The 22,694-nt window shown below is 44.8% G+C and overlaps 1 protein-coding gene across 1 annotated transcript in view; it reads left to right on the top strand.

Annotated features, from left to right (window-relative positions):
• LOC110538156 (NADPH-dependent quinone oxidoreductase VAT1) overlaps nt 1-22,694 on the top strand; it is a 42,000-nt gene that overhangs the window by 12,540 nt on the left and 6,766 nt on the right. The window contains exons 3-5 of the mRNA XM_036938218.2: nt 14,289-14,459; nt 15,847-15,936; nt 17,270-17,511. Of these exons, the coding sequence (XP_036794113.1) occupies nt 14,289-14,459; nt 15,847-15,936; nt 17,270-17,511 (503 nt within the window). The remainder of the gene's footprint in view (nt 1-14,288; nt 14,460-15,846; nt 15,937-17,269; nt 17,512-22,694) is intronic.

The following is a 22,694-nucleotide window of genomic DNA, read 5'->3' as shown; positions in this document are numbered from 1 at the left end:
GGTCCTCCAATAAAAATCATAATCGGTCTACCTCTAAAATATACCATATTATAGAATAAAAGAAAACAGAGAGGTGAACCATTCATAGAATTTATTTGCATACATTAACATGCTATCAAATCAATTGACAAATTAGTGAACATAAATCATTACTACGTAGAAATGCAGGAAATTCAATTTAAAACAGCCATAAAATCAAGCTTTTGGTGTTGTGTATTCATGCATCTCAATAAACTATGACCTAAATGCATTATTACCTCCAACTTGGCCCAATTCACATTTATAATTGCCCACCCTGACATACCAAGCTAGAGCTGCGTTGATCTCAACCAAAAGCCAATATAGTCTAAATATCCCAAGCAGGGCTACAACAACTTCCAGTCAAGCTCCTTGGGCTTTGCGGTGGCAACTATGGTTTGGGTGTCCTCGGCGGAACGGTGTCACCGTAACCAAGTGGTCACATCATCTTGGGTTCCACTGCGCAAGAGGAGGTCCATGGAGTTTTATGAACATCATTGCAGACATACAGTAAATTTGGATCCTACATCTCGGTGTAACCCCCTGTCACATTACGCTGAGCTGCCGGGATTGAGTTATATCTACTGAATGTTCAACGTTCTGCTCAAAGTGGTATACATACAGTTGAAGTCAGAAGTTTACATACACTTGGGTTGGAGTCATTAAAACTCGTTTTTCAACCACTCCACAAATTTCTTGGTTAGGACATCTACTTTGTGCATGACACAAGTCATTTTTCCAAAAATTGTTTACAGTCAGATTATTTCCCTTATAATTCACTGTATGTACAATTCCAGTGGGTCAGAAGTTTACATACACTAAGTTGACTGTGCCTTTAAACAACTTGGAAAATTCCAGAAAACGATGTGATGGCTTTAGAAGCTTCTGATAATTTACCTCATTTGAGTCAATTGGATGTGTACCTGTGGATGTATTTCAAGGCCCACCTTCAAACTCAGTGCCTCTTTGCCTGACCATTGGAAAATCAAAAGAAATCAGCAAAGACCTCAGAAAAAAATTGTAGACCTCCACAAGTCTGGTTCATCCTTGGGAGCAATTTCCAAACGACTGAAGGTACCACATTCGTCTTTACGAACAATAGCACGTAAGTATAAAGACGCAGCCGTCATACTGCTCAGGAAGGAAACTCGTTCTGTCTCCTAGAGATGACCGTGCTTTGGTGTGAAAAGTGCAAATCAATCCCAGAACAACAGCAAAGGACTTTGTGAAGATGCTGGAGGAAACAGGTTCAAAAGTATCTTTATCCACAGTAAAACAAGTCCTATATCGACATAACTTGAAAGGGCACTCAGCATGGAAGAAGTCACTGCTCCAAAACCGCCATAAAAAATCCAGAGTACGGTTTACCTGCACATGGGGACAAAGATGGGAATTTTTGGAGAAATGTCCTCTGGTCTGATGAAACAAAAATAGAACCATTTGGCCATAATGACCATTGTTATGTTTGGAGGAAAAAGGGGGAGACTTGCAAGCCGAAGAACACCCATCCCAACCGTGAAGCACAGGGGTGGCAGCATCATGTTTTGGGGGTGCTTTGCTGCAGGAGGGACTGGTGCACTTCACAAAATAGAGGGCATCATGAGGGAGGAAAATTATGTGGATATATTGAAGCAACATCTCAAGACATCAGTCAGGAAGTTAAAGCTTGGTCACAAATGAGTCTTCCAAATGGACAATGACCCCAAGCATAATTCCAAAGTTGTGGCAAAATGGCTTATGGACAACAAAGTCAAGGCATTGGAGTGGCCATCACAAGCCCTGACCTCAATCCTATCTAACATTTGTGGGCAGAACTGAAAAAGCGTGTGAGAACAAGGAGGCCTACAAACCTGACTCAGCTACACCAGCTCTGTCAGGAGGAATGGGCCAAAATTCACCCAACTTATTGTGGGAAGCTTGTGGAAGGCTACCCGTAACGTTTGACCCAAGTTAAACAATTTAAAGGCAATGCTACCAAATACTAATTGAGCGTATGTAAACTTCTGACCCACTGGGAATGTGATGAAATAGACAAAAACTGAAATAAATCATTCTCTCTACTATTATTCTGACATTTCTTATTCTTAAAATAAAGTGGTGATCATAACTGACCTAAGACATGGAATTTTTACTATGATTAAATGTCAGGAATTGTAAAAAATAAAAAATAAAAAATAAAGTGAGTTTAAATGTATTTGGCTAAGGTGTATGCAAACCTCCGACTTCAACTGTATTTATAGTATTTGGTTTGTCATTCTATCGTTTTTAGTGGAATTCTTGTGGTAATTCAATTTCATTTATTTAGAATATATTGAAATATATATATACCAGCTCTGTGTATTCTCAAATCTCTGATTCAGAGGGGTTGGGTTAAATGCAGAAGACACATTTTGGTTGAATGCTTTCAGTTGTGCAACTGACTAGGCATCCCCTTTCCCTTTCCCGCACTCCGGCAGCACTACAACCCTGTGTTTGGGACAGTATGTGGGTAGATATGGCTATGAGAAGCACAGATGATTTATCCTTCTGTGTATGTTAGGAACCACTTCACTCTACTCAGTGCAGGTGTGTGTGCCACTTGACATGGAACACAATCATTACGAGATGAAGTATGAGATTCACGTACTACTGTAATATCCACAAGTGTGTTTCAGAGCTAGCAGAGGCTAATGAGTCAGGCTAATCACTCAGTTAAAAGTCACCGTGGAATTCACAGGTGTTTGCTTTCATTCCTATTATTTAGATGATGTCATTCATCAATTTGGACATGGGAGACTTGATGTAAAAGTGGAACTCAGTTCGCCTGGGGTTTTGTGCACTGTACGAGTGTATGTTTTCCATAGAAGGGGGCGTACAACACTAAGTGTTCCCCTTGGTCTGGTAGAGTGTAGTGTAGTCCCGAATGGCACCCTAATCCCTATATAGTGCACTACCCTTTACCAGAACCTATATAGGGAATTGTATTCAGTTTCGGACACAGTCTACGCAGGTCTGGACCTCTGGTTTCTCATGGCTCCCACCTGTCTGTAAGGACACATGGATAACAACAAAGGATTACTGAATCCATAATAGAAACATTTGCCCAACAGCGTCATTGCCTGAAGAAGAAGAAGAATTATTCTTATTCTTTCTTTATTTTTGAAATCTCTCACCCACTCAGGGTCATTAAACAACCTATAGATGTATATTTTCTTCACTGTTTGTGAAGGCAATTTATTGTGTTTGTAACCGTAGAGGCAGTACGTACACTAGCTGCAGCAGCGGTGCTACTTTCATGTGCATTTCTTTTGAGTACACACATTTAGAACCCTATTCCCACTATGAGAGATGAAGGAGAGTCTGAGGAGCGGAGTGGGGAACGGGATCTACTTCTCAATTCACATTACATCCTTCCCTTTTGTTGTGGTTGGCTATGTGACATTCTTGGTCCGCCGCTCAAATTGACCGTAAATATCACAGTAGCCACTTGCTAGTAAGCAAAAAGTATTCAACAATCCGAGCAATTTATCTTCTAAAACATATTACAATATTGAGTAATGCAACAGTCCACAAGCATGTGTAGACAATGAAAGGGTTTATTTTGTTGTCTGTATGTAACACAAGGGATATGAACAGGGTCTCCCACGTCTTAGACCTTTAGACCAAAATTCCCTCTTTGACTGAGGGCACTCAGGGCAGACACTGGTTTGGAAGTTTGCAGGCGGGGCTACCTCATCACGGGACCATGACCGACTCATGTCTGCTATGTTCACCCCCCTTTGACCTCCTCCCCTTTGACCTCCTCCCCTTTGAGAGACTGCCCCACGTTGGGCGCCATTGTAACGCGAGGAATATAAACCTGGGGCCCGTATTCACAAAGCATCTCAGAAAATATCCTAGGAATCCTGATAAAACCGGTTTTAAGCCAAAAATAGCTCCCAGCTCAGAGTGTTTTAGGATGATGTTAAGACACTGCTCACAAGCTTATCTCAGCTGGTAATCACAACAATTTGAGGAACCGCAAAGGAAAGATAGTAATGACACTCAATGACATTGTTGCAAATGATGGGGAATAACCACTCGTTGTTAACTCTATAGCACACTTCAGACAGCCACGGTGAATGTGACTGTAAATCAAATGTTACAATGGGAAAACGTTTGATATAATTTAACCTGACACGATCACTTCTCTTCATTTTCACCTTATATTTTGGCATGCATAACCTTTTTTTAACCAATTCTAATGGTTGTTAAAAGCTGAACTTTTACAATATTACCGTTATATCAACGCACTTGTCACTCCCATTCAACAACTCTAAATCGCATTGGCACAGTCGGCCTCAAGTCACTTGCCGATAATGTTGCAAACAATGTTGCATACAAATAACATAACATTATTTATGTTATTATCATTTATGTTATGAAATAACATAATGTAGGTAATTAAATAATCAAAATAAAACATTTATTTGTTTATTTATTAGCCTTTTTGTTATAAGTGTTTAAGCATATGATGTGAAATAAGCCTCGTGAAATCATTGTCAACGACACAAGAGATGCTGTTGCATGAATATTTAGATTATTTATTGGTTGGTTATAAAGAATTATCAAAACATTATTTAAATAACTCCAAAACAATTGCATGTGGCACAGGAACCACTGACTCGCTACATTTTTATATTATCAAAACAGCTGCTGGTAACTCTTAATGGGTTAGGACAGCTTATGAGGTGTGCTAAATATCTGTCGACTAGGTGTGACTCTTATGACTAAAGAGGCTTAATGCATAGCTTTTATTTCTACTCATAAGAATAGGAATAAAATGTGTCTTTTCTCAGCACTTACAACCACGGGTTTCCCACAGGATCAACCAACATCTTAGACCATTAGACCAAGCCTGCAGTCCAAACATTTTCTTTTTTACCCCATCAGGCCTTGCGCTAGCTACTTTTCCTCAGGGGAATCCCCGTCGAAACAGGATGCAGTTTGATTGCCATCTTAAGTGGATGTCCAATTCACTAACATTGCCCCCTAGGCCCTCGATTTAGCTTGAGTGAGCAAGTGGACAACTTTGATCACTTGTGGGATTGATATGACCCACAGTTCAATGCAAACTGTATTCATGTGTCAAACTGTGTCAAATTTAAGTGTCAAATTTCATCAACATGGCTGCATTTTCGGCATGTGAGACAAAATTATGATGCTAGCTTGCAAAAAAATATATAGATGCCATTGATTTAAGCATTGGCAAATGGGAATGATGTTCAAATTGGCTTAGTCTCGTAGTGAGGAGCCTATAAAATGTAGCTAGCTTCATAAACATATTTTGGGGAATTCAGAATGTATTGGAATAAATGACCAAACTATAAAACAAGCTAGCCAGCTATGGGTAACTGTAGCTCGCTACCTGACCGGATAGCTAGCTAGCTATGTTAGCTTGCTAGGTACATTAATAGCTTTAGGTTGGTTGTTTTAAAACTCAACTTCAAGATTTCCACCAAGGACGTTGCCTCTCCGATCATCACTCTCCCTCACTTGGGCAAGGGACATTTAAGGTACACTCGGATGTGATGATGTAAAACGTCATTCAAGGGCTGAGGGTTTACAGTAGGGCCAGGGGCTGTCTATTTTGCGTTTGGACTGCAACCCAAGAGAAAATTCCCTCTTGGGCTGAGGGCAGACACTGGTTTTGAAGTTCGCAGGCGGGGCTACTTCATCACGTGACCATGAACGACTCATGTCCGCGACATGTACACATTAAAGTGCTAACAATAGCTAACACAGCTAACTCAAGTAACATTAGCATATCAATAATGAATGTTTACCCCTCCCATACGAATATAAAAGACAGTAACGTTATCATACAGTGTCATTCATATTATAATATAGGCTACACAGCTAGCTAGGCAACATTAGCTAGCAAGCTAGCGAAACAAAATAATTTCTGCATTCTCATATAAACATGCTGTCTGTAGCTACTATATGCTGACGATTAGCTGAACCATAGCTAGATAGTGTAAGCCTTAGAGCTCCTAACTACCATATTAAAGTTACCTTAGAACAAACCAGGCTTCATTTTATCAATATCATGGAAGTCATTATATGAGGTAAAAGCAAATTGCGACTGAAAACGTTGATCATTTCCTAGGGAACAGCTTCTTGCCTGGACCTCAGTGCAGTCAAGCAACAACAACAAAAATACACTGTTGAGATATAAAGCTACGGCGACAATTTCAGAATGTAACAGGCTGCTACTACAATTTCAGGTACAAATTCAATAAAACAAGTAAATAAAATAAGGAAAATGTCTGTACACTTCAGCTGTTTCAAAAACATTGGTATGCTATTAAAATGTTTACTGTAAGAGTGTTGGCTTAACGAGACAATTCTGTTTACACTGCCCTTCTTAGAGGGGGCAACTGTCAGGCAAGTGTCGTGCTCTACCTCCGGTGGAGACGTGACAAGTTCGCAAGTTTACATTGCAGCATATATGTAGCCGGGGGTATTTTTGCCAAACCTCTAGTAAGTGTGAAGACCTTCTTAGTCCACATCCACCCTTGTTTAGTCCCTAGCTAACACCTCTGGTTGGTTGGGTCATGTGGCCTCCTCCCCCTCACATGGTGGTGGAGGGTGTTGGGCAATGATGTTGCTGCAGCCTAAGAGTCTGTCAGAGCACGTCTCTGATTTTAAACTCTAGATTAGTGTCAGATATCAAACATTGTGCATGCGTGCGTGCGTGCGTGCGTGTGCGTGTGTGTGTGTGTCTGTGTGTGTGTGTGTGTGTGTGTGCTCGTGCGTGCTTGTGCGTGTGTGTGTGTGCGTGTGTGTGTGTCTGTGTGTGTGTTTGTGTGTGTGCGTGCGTGTGCGTGCTTGCGTGCGTGTGTGTGTGTGTGTGTGCGTGTGTGTGTGCACAACCACAACCACAGTAATGGTACGTGCGTGTTTTTATATTAGTGTGGTTGTGTGTCAGTGGTTGCCTGTCTTGCTCTTCCACCGGTGAGATTAAAAACACAACCAGCTATTTGAATCTTATCTCTAACCTACAGTTTTACACGTATGTACAGAACTTCAGTGTGTCCGGATGCATGTCTTTAATAGTGAACACAGACAGCTTTTTAATAAGATTCAGTGACTCCGTTTGTACAGCTATAGTATATTAAAACAGTGGGTGGTACTGCATGAGGACACAAGGAGCCATTTCTCATATCCAATCTCAGGGCATGTCCAGACAGATATGATTCAATTGTCTGTCATTTTTACTGGCAGTAAATCAATATATAGATCAACAGCCAGCTTCTTATCGTGTTGACCATAGAGTCATTGTTTGTTGAGCAATCTTCTGCTTCGGCTGTCATCAGTCTCTTCATCAATGTTACTCGGTTTCTTCCCTCTTATCGGCCTGTGGTGCCGTAGAGCCATGCTGGTGAATGAGAAACTACTAGAGCTCTGTCTATGGCTCTATGTGGCTCTATGGTGGTGCTGTCTGGTGTTTTCCACAGGCTGCTAACTTGTTGGCTCCCACTGTGAGGACCCAGGCAGAGAGGTGTCTAGCTCATTGCCTGCAGCAGCACCACCCCCCACCCACCTCATGACAAGGAAAGATACTGTATGTCCTCTCCAGCATAATTGCCACTGTCAATGTTTTAGCTCTCTGGAGATTATTAACATAGGCCTTCTCTGTCCTCGTACCCAAGAGAAGAGACCTCAGCTAAGGAGACCAAATTCAAAGGTAAACCTCAACCGTACCTCTGTCATAGAGTTTAGTACAGAGACTCAGAGAGAGAGAGAGAGAGAGAGAGATAAAGAGGTACCCCTGGTGTGTCAGTGTCATGGCTGTGTGTGAACCCGGGAATCGTTGACTGACCCCAGCTGCCTCTCTCTCTCGTGGGCCTGTGGGCCGGCCGTTCCCGTCCCCTCTCCCCAAACAATGGCATGTTGTTCTCCTACCATCCCGCCCTCTCTGTCCGCTGGACTCGCACATCTGCATCCTCCACCTCCCCTCCTCCCCCCTCCGCATGACCCCGACCGGGGAGGTTCCTCATGACCATGGCGTATCAGTGCTCGATACCTCGTCATCGGGGAGAGTGCATACATTCCCCCCTTTGTTTTCTCCAGAGGGACAGGGCAAGGGAAGGAGTGCAGTGACATTTGGACGTGTTTGGGGGGGGGTTCACTGTACCCAGCCAAGAGCCTTTTCCTGCGACCTCTCCCTGAACTGGACCCTGTGTTTATGGATTAGGTCTGGCCAGCAGCCCTGCATGCCACCACGCCCAATAATACACACACACACACACACACTAACACACACGTGCGTGCACACACATACATACACACTTGACTGGGTCTGGGCCAGAGGGTCTGACTAACACTACCCTGTATCAACAGACAGAGGAGAGGAGAGGAGAGGAGAGGAGAGGAGAGGAGAGGAGAGGAGAGGAGAGGAGAGGAGAGGAGGGAAAGACAGAAAGACAGAAAGACAGAAAGAAAAAGAAAGGAGATTGAGTGAAGACGATAATGGAAGAGAAGAGATAGAGGTGACAGAGATGTTGATGTTACCTGCTCACTCTACACTCTTAGAAAAAGGGTCCCAGAAGGGTAATTCAGCTTTCCCCACAGGAGAACCCTTTTTGGGTCCAGGTACAACCCTTTTTGGGTCCAGGTAGAACCCTCTGTTGCAAGGTTTCTACATGGAACCAAAAAGGGTTCTTCAAAGAGTTCTCCTATGTGGACAACCGAAACGTTTTAGGTTCTAGAAAGCACCTTTTCTAAGAATGTAAGATATCACTCAATATGAGAGACAGACAGAATATCACTTTGTTAGTTTATCCTACAATTTCAGACAAATCACGTCTCTATTTCAGCATATCCTTTAGCAGTCTACAATGACTCCCCACTGTCTGACTACCCCGTGCTGTAGGTCTTACCCTAGTTCAATGAATGCTAATAAGGGCTGTGTTGGAGAGGAGAGTCCTGGTTGTGTTTGTTCTCTGAGCCTAGCTGGCTGGCTGGCATCATACCCAGACGCAGATCAGCTGCACTGATAGCACAGGAAAACCAGGGCATGCAGCCTCTGCTCCGCTCCAACCTCCAACCCACCCTCCAATCAGAATACGCTCTCACTCACAACCCTTGCCTTATGACCCCATTCAGCTTAAGCCCCTCCACCCACCCACAGAAGGTCACACACACACACACACACACACACACACACACACACACACACACACACACACACACACACACACACAGGTGTGTCTGTCTGTACATTTGAGTTGGTATTTATTTTTCTACAATGTGTTTGTTTGTGCATGGTTATCAGTGGCTTTTATGAGAACATGCCTGTTTGTGTTTGTGTGTACAATGAGTGTATGTGTGTGCTAGTGTCTCTGTGTGCGTTAGCATTGTGTGAATTCTCACTCAGGAAATCGTCGGTTCTGCCTTCTCACACAGGATGTGTTTTGAATTCACTCACCCAGTCACCAAAAATGTGCATCCTATACGTGGTACAGAGAGGAACCTACCATACGAGAAAGCATACTAAAACACTCAGCGAGTTCACAGCTCCACAGAGCAAGGGGAAAACACTATGTTATGTAACACAGAGTCATCTCTCCTTATAGCAGACACAGACACACACCCAATGCCCTTCTATGCTCACACACTCATGTAAGCCTCATGTAGGATTTGCACAACAGAGCAAGAAACATTGCTCAATCATGTCCGACTTGTTGATCTTGTTCACCGTCCCTTTGGTAACGAAGGATTCTTGAGTTTATGGTTTTGTGCCATTCTTTGTCAGCCACAGGCACCACAGGCTAATGATAGGGTGTGGGAGAGGGTAAGCTTGGAGAGTGGAGACACAGAGAATGACATGGGGCAGAGCGCATGGAACCCTGACGTGACATGAGCGGCCTCACATCTCACACGTGATTAGCATTAGCACGTGTGCTAGCTAGTGTTATCATTGCTAGCACCATAGGGCCCACACCTATAACCACAACCTAGCCTTTTTAGGTTAGAATTGACAGTAAGCACGGTCTGAGGTGAGTTAGCTTCTCCGTTTGAGTTATTCTAAGAAGACGAGCTCTCTATGTTTGCGTTGCTCTTAAGCTTACCTCTTAAGCACCGTTCACACGAATGTGGTCAGTGTGTGGATGACTGTGAGAAAGTGCCTGTGTGCACTGACTGTACTATGGTGCAAGTATGTACAGTAGTAGGAGGTTTGCGTATCCTCCTTCCCTTTGGGAAATATCAACAACATTTAGTGGCCCCACCCTCTCCTCACGTTGAACTCTGGGCGTGGACACACACATCATACTGGACTACATAGTAATGTGAACTCCACAGTGTTTAGGACAACATTCCTCTTCACTCTAGAAGAGCATGTTATTGAGACCTAGAGTGGATTTGGTGCCAAAATGTGTGTGTGTGTGCGTGTGCGTGTGCGTGTGCGTGTGTGTGTGTGTGTGTGTGTGTGTGTGTGTGTGTGTGTGTGTGTGTGTGTGTGTGTGTGTGTGTGTGTGTGTGTGTGTGTGTGTGTAAAGAGTCCACTGTGTATGCTGTTCCTCCCTACACACCCTGGTCAGTTAACGAGAGACAGAGAGGGGAAAACAACGCTTTTGACGGCCCTGTCATTTTCTCAGTGAAACCTATTCAATTGAATCCCAAGCAGAACGAATGGAATTAGGCGCGGGAATTTGCTTAAGTTGCCATCTTTGCACAGACAATGGTTTAGTGTTCAGGCAACGGGTTAGTGTTCAGGGGACGACCTCGCGTCACTTTGCCAGGAGAATGAAGGGAAGAAAACAAGGAAAGACCAGGACTGGAAAGAGGTCCACATGCACAGCAGATGAGAGAGCGATGAAAAGGGGGCACTGACTGGAGAGAGGGAGAAGGTGACAAGGAATTTGTGAGAATTTAGTGAGAAATACCAAGAGAGCAATGTGAACCAAAACAATGGGTTACCGATGGGTTAACTGTTTAATTTGAGCACATATTAGTGAAGATTAGCGGATATGAACAGACTTTTCATCCAGACTGTTCCTGTCTGCAGACTCCCTCCTACCTCAGCTTATCTCTCTCTCTGTGGGTCTGTATTTTTTTTTTGGGGGGGGGGGGGGGGGGGGCTCTTGGCAGTGCTGATCTGGGTCTTGTGATGGCGGATCATTCACAAGACGGGCAGGCAGGCCCTGGATCTGTGGTTCTCAGGGGGATCCAGACAGAAACAGGTGCCCCTTCCTCCCTTTCTAACACAGGTGGATGAGTGGGACAGTGTGACAGGCACCAACTCTAAATATCAAAACTCTGTCCTACCCCGACAGCTTAAACACTTCATATTGACCATACACATTACTAGCTTGCCATATCAAAGTAGATGTGTGAGCAGAAGTCCATGTGGCTTTCCTTTTGGGGGGGGCATTCTTCAAGGTAAGCAATCTCTCAAACCTTCACACCAACGTACACACTCGTCTACTCTCTGCTGGCTCTAGGTAAGTCGTTATGTGGTGATCGTGTGGGTGTTACTGACTGATCTGTCACATAATACCCCTGGATGAGCTTCTGATTGCCACCAAATGCCTCCTGTTTTGCCTGGAGGAAAAACAGCCAATGAAACAAAATGGCTCCTTTGCTCAGTCGTCGCCGCCAATTTGGCCTGGGTTTCCCTGGCAACACAAACTTGGTTTCACTCTGAGGACAGAACGACAGGGGGAGATAGTTCTAGCTGTTTGGAGGCAGGCTGACTCACTGACACTGCCATCCAACAGCAACACCGTTGCTCTTGTTATTTCATTAAGTTTTTGATTGCGTTTCAAATCAAATTTGTATTTGTCACATAAACATGGTTAGCAGATGTTAATGCGAGCGTGGCGAAATGCTTCGCGTTCCTAGGAAATTATGCCCTCTTCCCTACACAGTGCACTACTTTTGACCAAAGCCATATTAGCCCTGATCAAAACTAGTGCACTACAGTGTCATTTGGGAAGCATACAGTGTCATTTGGGAAGCAGACCTTCTCTCTTTCTCCTTGCCAGGCTTGAATACAGTGAGAAATGCCTATTGAGTTCCCATTGGCTCAAGGTCTCTTCAGAGCAGAGCCAGGAGGGAATTGGTCTCGTTCTAGTTTTATTTTCTTTGTAAGTGTCAAAGTAGAGAGAGGAGGTCAGCCTGTACGACGTAGCAACCAGCGACTGCAATAGATTCAAATATACCTTCTCCTTGGTTCCTTTTGTCTCTGTCTTCTCAAGCTCATGGTGTGTGAGTGAGTATGACCAAGACGGTGGACCACAACTCCCATCCCAACGTGTTGCTGATGATAACCACAGTCAACCACAGCAGTTTAAATATGCTTGAGACAGGCGTCTGTTTGAATGTAAAATGCCCATGTTGTTAATGCTCTGTTAGGATGTAAAATGTCCATGTTGTGAACGCTCTGTTTGAATGTAAAATGGCCATGTTGTTAATGCTCTGTTAGAATGTAAAATGTCCATGTTGTGAACGCTCTGTTTGAATGTAAAATGTCCATGTTGTGAACGCTCTGTTTGAATGTAAAATGTCCATGTTGTGAACGCTCTGTTTGAATGTAAAATGTCCATGTTGTGAACGCTCTGTTTGAATGTAAAATGCCCATGTTGTGAACGCTCTGTTTGAATGTAAAATGTCCATGTTGTGAACGCTCTGTTTGAATGTGAAATGTCCATGTTGTGAACGCTCTGTTTGAATGTGAAATGTCCATGTTGTGAACGCTCTGTTTGAATGTAAAATGCCCATGTTGTGAACGCTCTGTTTGAATGTAAAATGCCCATGTTGTGAACGCTCTGTTTGAATGTAAAATGTCCATGTTGTGAACGCTCTGTTTGAATGTAAAATGTCCATGTTGTGAACGCTCTGTTTGAATGTAAAATGCCCATATTGTGAACGCTCTGTTTGAATGTAAAATGCCCATATTGTGAACGCTCTGTTTGAATGTAAAATGTCCATGTTGTGAACGCTCTGTTTTACGTTGCTCTATTGGCTCTGGCCTCAGATAAAACGCGGTCTTAACTTGGTCCGGCATGAGTGACCTTTACGGGCCATGTTCAGTCCATCCAGTCAGCCTCCCTCTGTCCTCTCTGTTCTGTCCCACTACTTCACAGTAACCTATTGAGACCTGGCTTAAGACATACACAGACACACACACACACACACACATACACACATACAGTATGTTCAGAAACAGCGAATCATACACACACCGATACTACATCAAACAGCCATGCTGATGTAAGTTACACCTACAGAAAGCAATGCTCTCACACAGCTGCCACTTTGTCTACAAAGGTCATCACAGACAATGCGTTGTTCATCGTTTCAAAGATTTATTCCCTATATGAGAAGGTTTTGTTTCAACTGGCACAGTTACGAAACGATGTTTTCTTGTTTCCTTGACCCCGTGTCACACATGCGCTCCCATAGCCAAAACAAATACCCCAAATTACCCTAGATTCTTAGTCAGGTCATCTTGCATGAAGCTAAAGTCAACCATTGTCATCTGACGTACAATGGCTACTTTCTCTAGTTGTGGATGTTTGTGTGCCTCTACGTCGAGTTGTGGGTGTTCCTTTTTGCCCAGGGCGGCGGGTAGGAGGTAATGTGATGTGTGTTTAATGCTCTCCATGCTTACCCCTGAGCCACACACACACACACACACAGCCAGCCTCTTACTGACTGACCTGGCCTGTCACAGTAAACAAAACAAATCACATTTAATGGGATTTATGGGTGCCTCAAGACATATTTATATCAGCTGAGTTGAATTGAGTTGGAGGTGTCTCCCTGAGTGAGTATCTCTCTTGAGGTAATGATTAGTGAAGCTCGGATAGAGTTTATTCGGTATTATACTTCCTCCCCTTAGCTACCCTGTTTAGAGAAACAACGAGGTAGAAAATTAAGGGACACATACACAAGTCTGAGCTCCAGCTCATCTTAACCACCCGTCTTTGTCTCCTTATCCTCTCTCTCTCTCTCTGCTTTACTGGCGTGAATGGGTGGTTGCCACGGTCGCAAATTGCGATGTTCACTGTAAATGAACAACATTTTGGAGCAACAATAATAATGTATCAACAAAAACAATTCTACATGGGAAATAACACACAAAAAAAGCATCAATTGAGAAATGTAATCTACAAGGGCTTATGTGTATGACATGTTGGGAGCTTTAGTCTCTGTTATGTTATAACAGGCCAGGACGTATATCCTGCAACATCGACTGTCTCTACGTTTTCTCCTAACAAACTCTCTCTCTCTCTCTCCAGGTGGGGTGGGCATCGCGGCCACCCAGCTGTGTCAGACAGTGAAGGACGTGACCGTGTTCGGGACGGCGTCGGCCAGTAAGCACGAGACCATCAGCCAGGGCGGAGTCACGCACTGCATTGACTACCGTACACGGGACTACGTGGAGGAAGTCCGCAAGATCAGCCCCAAAGGTGAGAGGTCAGGGGTCATCCGACCCATCTTACAGCACTGAGATGGGCTGCGTCTCAGATGGCACACTAATGCCTATATAGTGCACACTATGGGCCCTAGTCGAAAGTAGTTCACTACATAGGGAATAGGGCACCATTTGGGACACAAGCACGGTGTGACCCATAATTTCCACAATGTGATCCATGAGATAAGTATACTGAGATGACTAATGGGCCCTGGGTCATGCAACCGTTGGTCCTAAGGAATACTCTGTAGTTGCAGTGTTGTGTTCGTAAAGTTGTGTTTGTCTTCCATTTGCAGATAACAAACTGCTGTTTGTTATCTGCATGATGTTTCCATTTCGCTGTGTCACGACTCTCAGCCCTGATAGCTGGGGTGTTTTTGAGACGGTCACGAGTGTAATCAACACTCGACAGAAAAGTGCTCTTCCGCTCAGACAAAGTATTTGAGAAGCCCGTGACTCAGTGTGGATCACATCCCCCAACATATCCCCAAGGCCAGGGCACTTAAGATCCGTTTTTGCCCGAAGACACATTTAATTCATTACTCATCACCGAAACAACAGAACGTCCTCCAATTCCTCACTCTTTACTCACTTACCTCTGGTTTCATAGAAGCAGGGTGGAGGATTTTATACCAGGAGCTCATTTGGTAGTACCTCTCCCAGCAGCAGCAGTGAGACAGAGAGAAAGAGAGGGAAACAGAGAGAGGGGGGATAACTGATATTTTGGACAGAAGATCATGTCAAATTAGCGGCGTGGATCAATGAGTCTATCAGTCTGTGTGACTGTGGCTCAGTTAGGGCAGGGTCCTGCTGAGAGCCTTGTGAATCAACGGGCCTATCAGCTAATAGACCGAGGAGAGGAGAGGAGAGGAGAGGAGAGGAGAGGAGGACTAACCCACTTTAAGGAGCACCACATTCACTGAAAAAAAGACATAATTGGGAAAGAGCGAGACAGCATGAGCAAAGATATATAATACGTTGCAGAGACCCTGGATGAGTCTGGGTCTCAAGCTTTAGTTTGTTATTTATTCTCTCCAAGAAATCACTACCTGGGAATGGAATGGAACTCGGATAGGATTATGTTTATTCCTTGTCTTATCAGTGACATTAAAATGAGTAGAATTCCAGCGTTCTCTCCCCCTCCCGTCGTTTGGCATATGTATGGGCTGCTCTGCATAAACATAGCACGGCCTGCCCTCCTCCCTTTACACCACCCGCATTCTAATATGATACCCACCAACCAAGCAACATTGAACTGTACTGACTACCTCTCTCTGTCTTTCCCCCTCTCCTCTCCTCTCCTCTCCTCTCCTCTCCTCTCCTCTCCTCTCCTCTCCTCTCCTCTCCTCTCCTCTCCTCTCCTCTCCTCTCCTCTCCTACAGGGCTGGATATTGTGCTGGATCCTCTGGGAGGCTCAGACACCCACAAGGCTTACAACCTGCTGAAGCCCATGGGCAAGCTCATCACCTACGGTGAGACAGGAAGGACAAAAGACCTCAATCATACATTGCTTAATTTCAACACATATCAATACCAGTGGTTTAAAACACAAATAGCACAGTGTGCACAAAACATACACAATGGGTTGGGTACACAACTGGGTACACAACTTCTTCCCTACAGAGGTCCATGTCCTCAGTGTGTGTGTGTGTGTGTGTTGTCCGTGGGAAGGCCTCTGTAGTTTCTCTCTGTGATGATGCCAATTTGCAGCGGGCATGGCATGCATGATACAGTGGGCTGGGGAGGCATGCCTGGAGAACAGGGCCTTGCCTTCTGCATGTTGCAAAAAAGACTACCCAACTACCCAGCATGGTGGTCCCAACCTGATCCATTCACCCGATGAACCCTTCTCTACCCCCCACCCCAACACTCCCCCCGCCCACACTCCCCCTCCCTCCCTGCTGCTCCTCTACCAGTTTATCAGAAGTATGCATGGCGGAACAATGGCCGTTCTATCCGCACGGAACCTGGAATGTCTGAATGTAGCAGACTGAATACCTCTCCAGCTCCCTCTCCTCTCTCTAAGCGCGCTTTGTGTCCCATCCACAGGAGAGAGGGAGATAGTGAAAGAGAGAGGATGAGACAGAGTGAGAGAGAGAGAGAGAGAGAGAGAGAGAGAGAGAGAGAGAGAGAGAGAGAGGAGGGCAGAGAGGGTTATGAGAACAGAGATTTAGAGTGAAAAGGGGATTTGTGGAAAGTGAGGCTGGGAGGAAGAAACGAGGACAGAGTGAGGGAACGGGAGAGAGACAGAGCATTAAGGAAGAGAGGCAGAATGGGGAAAGGACCTCAGCCTGGCAGTAGAACTGTCCTTCGGGAAAATGGCACTGAACATGGGACATACTAAAAAGATAATGTAAAAGAGAGATAAAAGAGGGGGACCCAGTGGAAAAACGTTGAGGGCAGAGAAGGTAAGGCCAGAGAGGGAGGTAGAGGGAGAAAGAGGGAGATGGGGCAGATAATGAGACTTGGAAGTGGACTGAAGTGAACTGGGTAACAAGGGCTGATCAGTCAATCAATTATACACAGACCCAAACTGACCCTACATTGAGAATAAAACCGACCCCAGGACCCCTGCCCCATTCTCACACACACACACACACACCCACACACACACACACACACACACACACACACACACACACACACACACACACACACACACACACGTACACACACACACACACACACACACACACACACACACACACACACACACACACACACACACACACACACACACACACACGGGCAACCCATTTTAACACATCAACACCCTTTAACCCTTTACGCTCTCTCCCCTTGCAGGTGCAGCTAACATGCTAGCAGGCCAGAAGAAGAACCTTCTGGCGGTGGCTAAGACCTGGTACCACCAGTTCTCCATCCACACACTCAGCCTTATCCAGAACAACAAGTCAGTGTGTGGCTTCCACCTGGGCTACCTGGACGGAGAGGTGGAGGTGATTCAGCAGGCCATGACCACCATCCTGGACCTCTATAAACAGGGCAAGATCAAACCACGCATCGACTCCACCTATCATCTCGAACAGGTGGGTGTATGTGTGTGTGTGTGTGTGTGTGGGGGGGGGGGGGCTGTGTGTGTGTGTGCATTTGTGTATATGCGTATGTGTGTCTGTGAATAAAAGGGAGTCTCTCCCTCCATCAGATGTCTCTTTGAGTGAAAGACAGAATCAGATTGACAGAAAGAGGGATAGAGGGAGGGTGAGAGAGAGGGGGAAGAAAGAGGGGGCTGATATGTTCATTGGTTAATGCCAGGTCCAGTCAATGGTTAGGCCTGTGATACTGGCCAGAGAGAAGTGTTTCTCTCTCTAATGTCTCTCTCTATGTCACTCTCTATGTCTCTCTCTCTGTGTTTCTCTCTCTCTGTCTCCCTCTCTCTGTCTCGCTCTCTGTCTCTCTCTCTGTCTCTCTGTCTGTCTCTCTCTCTCTCTGTCTCTCTCTCTCTCTCTCTGTCTCACTCTGTCTCTCTCTGTCTCTCTCTCGGTCTCTCTGTCTGTCTCTCTCTGTCTGTCTCTCTCTCTCTGTCTCTCTCTCTCTCTCTCTGTCTCACTCTATCTCTCTCTGTCTCTCTCTCTCTCTCTCTCTGTCTCTCTCTCTCTGTCTCTCTCTCTCTCTGTCCCTCTCTCTCTCTCTCTCCGTCTCTGTCTCTGTCTCTCTCTCTCTCTGTCTCTTTCTGCCTCTCTCTCGGTCTCTCTCTCTCTCTGTCTCTTTCTGCCTCTCTCTCGGTCTCTCTCTCTCTCTCTCTCTCTCTCGGTCCCTGTCTGTATCCACAGCTTATTCACTTACTCTCTGTTCTCTCTCTTTCTCCACCTCACACCCTCCCTTTCTCTCTGTGTATCTTTTTCTCCTTTTCTCTCCTGTTGTCATGGTAACCCCCGTTGGTCTGCCAGTGCTTCTGTCTTAGGGAGGGGCCCCGTGTATGACAACGAGAGACAGAATGGGATGAAGGAGTAGAGGATGGAAGAGGGTAGATGAGAGAAGGATAGAGAAATGAGGTGGATAGAGTTCAAGGAAAGATGATTGTAACAGGAAGTGTCGCAATAGCTGTTACAATTCCTCTCGGTGTGAATTCTATTACATATCATCAGCATAAAACAGCTCTTAAACTTGAATTAATAAGACAGTATATCGATTAATGTGACCCGGGGGTCCCAGACACCACACCCTGACTCCATCAATCAACCCCCTCCTCTCTGACCTATCCTGTCCTGCTCCATGTCTGCACTATTAATCATTGAACATGTTAACACAGCATGTATTAGAGGCTGGTGCCTCATCTTGAGCAACTCCGTCAGGGCTTTGTACTGTAGAGCATATTAGCTGTGATGTCTACCGTTCTCAGACAGACAGACAGTGCTTCTAGTGATTATTAGTGCATACACTGCAGGGAGGTAGGGAGCCACTCACTGTGAGCACACTCAGAGTTAGATGGCAGAGGCAGACTTTCAGAGAGAGAGGGAGAGAGCAGAGCAGTGAGTGATTGAAGGCTGGATGCTTGAGTGCATACAACAATTGCAGTGCTGCTTCAGGGATTGGGCTCATTGTGGTTTCATTCACATAAGCTACACTTGTAAATCCGTGGTGTCCCCACCCCTGATTACCACACCTCCATAGTCTGTCCTCTCTCCTCCTTCACCTCCTCCTCCTCCACCACCTCCTCCTCCTCCTTCTCCTCCTCCCCGTCATAGGTTTTTCATCAAAGTGATGTTCCAGAGTTTTTGTATAATATCAGCCAGTAGTTTTGAAAGTAGTGCTCACAGGTCAAAATGGTTCCCTGGAAATTGTGCACAATTGTGTACTACCATTTTACATGGTATGTTACATCCTGAAAAAATATATATTATTGATAAATTGAAACGTACAAAATCAGCAGGGGATCAAATACTTTTTTCCCCCACTGTATATACTATATATATATATATATATATATATATATATATATATAGTGGGGGAAAAAAGTATTTGATCCCCTGCTGATTTTGTACGTTTGCCCACTGACAAAGAAATGATCAGTCTATAATTTTAATGGTAGGTTTATTTGAACAGTGAGAGACAGAAATAAAACAAACAAAAAATCAGAAAAACGCATGTCAAAAATGTTATAAATTGATTTGTATTTTAATGAGGGAAATAAGTATTTGACCCCCTCTCAATCGGAAAGATTGTCTGGCTCCGAGGTGTCTTTTATACAGGAAACGAGCTGAGATTAGGAGCACACTCTAAAAGGGAGTGCTCCTAATCTCAGTTTGTTACCTGTATAAAAGACACTTGTCCACAGAAGCAATCAATCAATCAGATTCCAAACTCTCCACCCTGGCCAAGACCAAAGAGCTCTCCAAGGATGTCAGGGACAAGATTGTAGACCTACACAAGGCTGGAATGGGCTACAAGACCATCACCAAGCAGCTTGGTGAGAAGGTGACAACAGTTGGTGCGATTATTCGCAAATGAAAGAAACACAAAAGAACTGTCAATCTCCCTCGGCCTGGGGCTCCATGCAAGATCTCACCTCGCGAAGTTGCAATGATCATGAGAACAGTGAGGAATCAGCCCAGAACTACACGGGAGGATCTTGTTAATGATCTCAAGGCAGCTGGGACCATAGTCATCAAGAAAACAATTGGTAACCCACTACGCCGTGAAGGACTGAAATCTTGCAGCGCCCGCAAGGTCCCCCTGCTCAAGAAAGCACATATACATGCCCGCCTGAAGTTTGCCAATGAACATCTGAATGATTCAGAGGACAACTGGGTGAAAGTGTTGTGGTCAGATGAGACCAAAATGGAGCTCTTTGGCATCAACTCAACTCACCGTGTTTGGGGGAGGAGGAATGCTGCTTATGACCCCAAGAATACCATCCCCACCGTCAAACATGGAGGTGGAAACATGATGCTTTGGGGGTCTTTTTCTACTAAGGGGACAGGACAACTTCACTGCATCAAAGGTACGATGGACGGGGCCATGTTCCGTCAAATCTTGGGTGAGAACCTCCTTCCCTCAGCCAGGGCATTGAAAATGGATCGTGGCTGGGTATTCCAGCATGACAATGACCCAAAACACACTGCCAAGGCAACAAAGGAGTGGCTCAAGAAGAAGCACATTAAGGTCCTGGAGTGGCCTAGCCATTCTCCAGACCTTAATCCCATAGAAAATCTGTGGAGGGAGCTGAAGGTTCGAGTTGCCAAACATCAGCCTCGAAACCTTAATGACTTGGAGAAGATCTGCAAAGAGGAGTGGGACAAAATCCCTCCTGAGATGTGTGCAAACCTTGTGGCCAACTACAAGAAATGTCTGACCTCTGTGATTGCCAACAAGTACTAAGTCATGTTTTGCAGAGGGGTCAAATACTTATTTCCCTCATTAAAATGCAAATCAATTTATAACATTTTTGACATGCGTTTTTCTGGATTTTTTGTTGTTGTTATTCTGTCTCTCACTGTTCAAATAAACCTACCATTAAAATTATAGACTGATCATTTCTTTATCAGTGGACAAACATACAAAATCAGCAGGGGATCAAGGACTTTTTCCCCCCACTGTACATATATAGCATTTTTGGGCAATTCGTATCAAATCAAACTTTATTTGTCACATACGCCGAATTCAAGTGTAGACTTTACCGTGAAATGCTTACTTACAAGCCCTTAACCAACAGTGCAATTCAAGAAGAAGAAAATATTTACCAAGTAGACTAAAATAAAAAGTAACACGATAAGAATAACAATAACGAGGCTATATACAGGGGGCACTGGTACCGAGTCAGTGTGCAAGGGTTACAGGCGAGTTGAGGTAATCTGTACATGTAGGTGGGGGCAAAGTGACTATGCATAGGTAGCAAACAAACACTGAGTAGCAGCAGTGTACAAAGGGGAGGGGGGGGGGGTCAATGTAAATTGTCCGGTGGCGATTTTATGAATTGTTCAGCAGTCTTATGGCTTGGGGGTAGAAGCTGTTGAGGAGCCTTTTGGTCCTAGACTTGGCGCTCTGGTACCGCTTGCCGTGCGATAGCAGAGAAAACAGTCGATAGTGTGGTCTACAGCTTATCATAAGGTACTCTACCTCAGGCGAGCAATACCTCGAGACTTCTTTAATATTAGATATCGCGCACCTGCTGTTATTGACGAAAAGACACACACTCCCACCCTTTGTCTTACCAGAGGTAGCGTCTCTGTTCTGCTGGGGCATGAAAAATCCCGCTAGCTCTACACTGTCCGTATCGTTGTTCAGCCATGTCTCGGTGAAACATAAGATGTTACAGTTTTTAATGTCCCGTTGGTAGGATAATCTTAATCGTAGGTCATCAATTTTATTTTCCAATGATTGCACGTTAGCAAGAAGAATGGAAGGCAGTGGGAGTTTACTCGCTCGCCTCCGGATTCTCAGAAGGGTGCCCGATCTGCGGCCCCTTTTCGGCATCTTTTCTTCATTCAAAAGGTGTGGATCTGGGCCTGTTCCAGTGAAAGCAGGATATCCTTCTCATCAGACTCGTTAAAGGAAAACGTTTCTTCCAGTCCGCGGTGAGTAATCGCTTTTCTGATGTCCAGAAGTTATTTTTGCTCATAACAGACGGTAGCAGCAACATTATGTACACAATAAGTTAAAAAAAATACACAAAACGCAAAAATAAATGACAAAGTAGCACAATTGGTTGGGAGAATGTAAAACGTCAGCCATGTTCTTCAGCGCCATCTTTTATTCCAATTCGTACAATATGTTACAAATTTGTAAGTGCTTAAGATCCCGGACTGCATCTTTAAGCATTCTGTCCATCTGAATATCACCAGTTGCTCCCTCCCTCTCTTCCTCTCCCTCCTTAACTCCAACATGACTCCCCCTCTTCCATGCCTGTGTGTGTATGTGTGTGTGTATGTATCTCAGGGCCAAGCTTTGACAAGGCTTTGGGTTGCTAGGAGATGGCCCTCTGTTGCCGTGGCATTGGTCGTTAGGTGGTCTGCCTGCCTGCGAGGGCTGGAGTGGGTGGGGGTAGAAGGGAGGGGTGGAGGGCAGAGGAGGCTGATAGGAGGAGCTATAGGAGGATGGGCTCATTGTAATGGCTGGAATGGATTAACTGAAACATCATCAAACACGTCAAACACATGGAATCCATGTTTCACTCCATGTTCCATTTATTCCATTCCAGCCATTACACAGAGCCCGTCCTCCTATAGCTCCTCCCACCAGCCTCCTCTGATGGAGAGACAGACACAGTCAT

The sequence above is a fragment of the Oncorhynchus mykiss genome, chromosome 12 (genome assembly GCF_057628025.1).
Source record: "Oncorhynchus mykiss isolate SJ-2025 chromosome 12, ASM5762802v1, whole genome shotgun sequence".
Lineage (NCBI taxonomy): Eukaryota > Metazoa > Chordata > Actinopteri > Salmoniformes > Salmonidae > Oncorhynchus > Oncorhynchus mykiss.
This window is presented reverse-complemented; position numbering and strand designations above follow the sequence as displayed.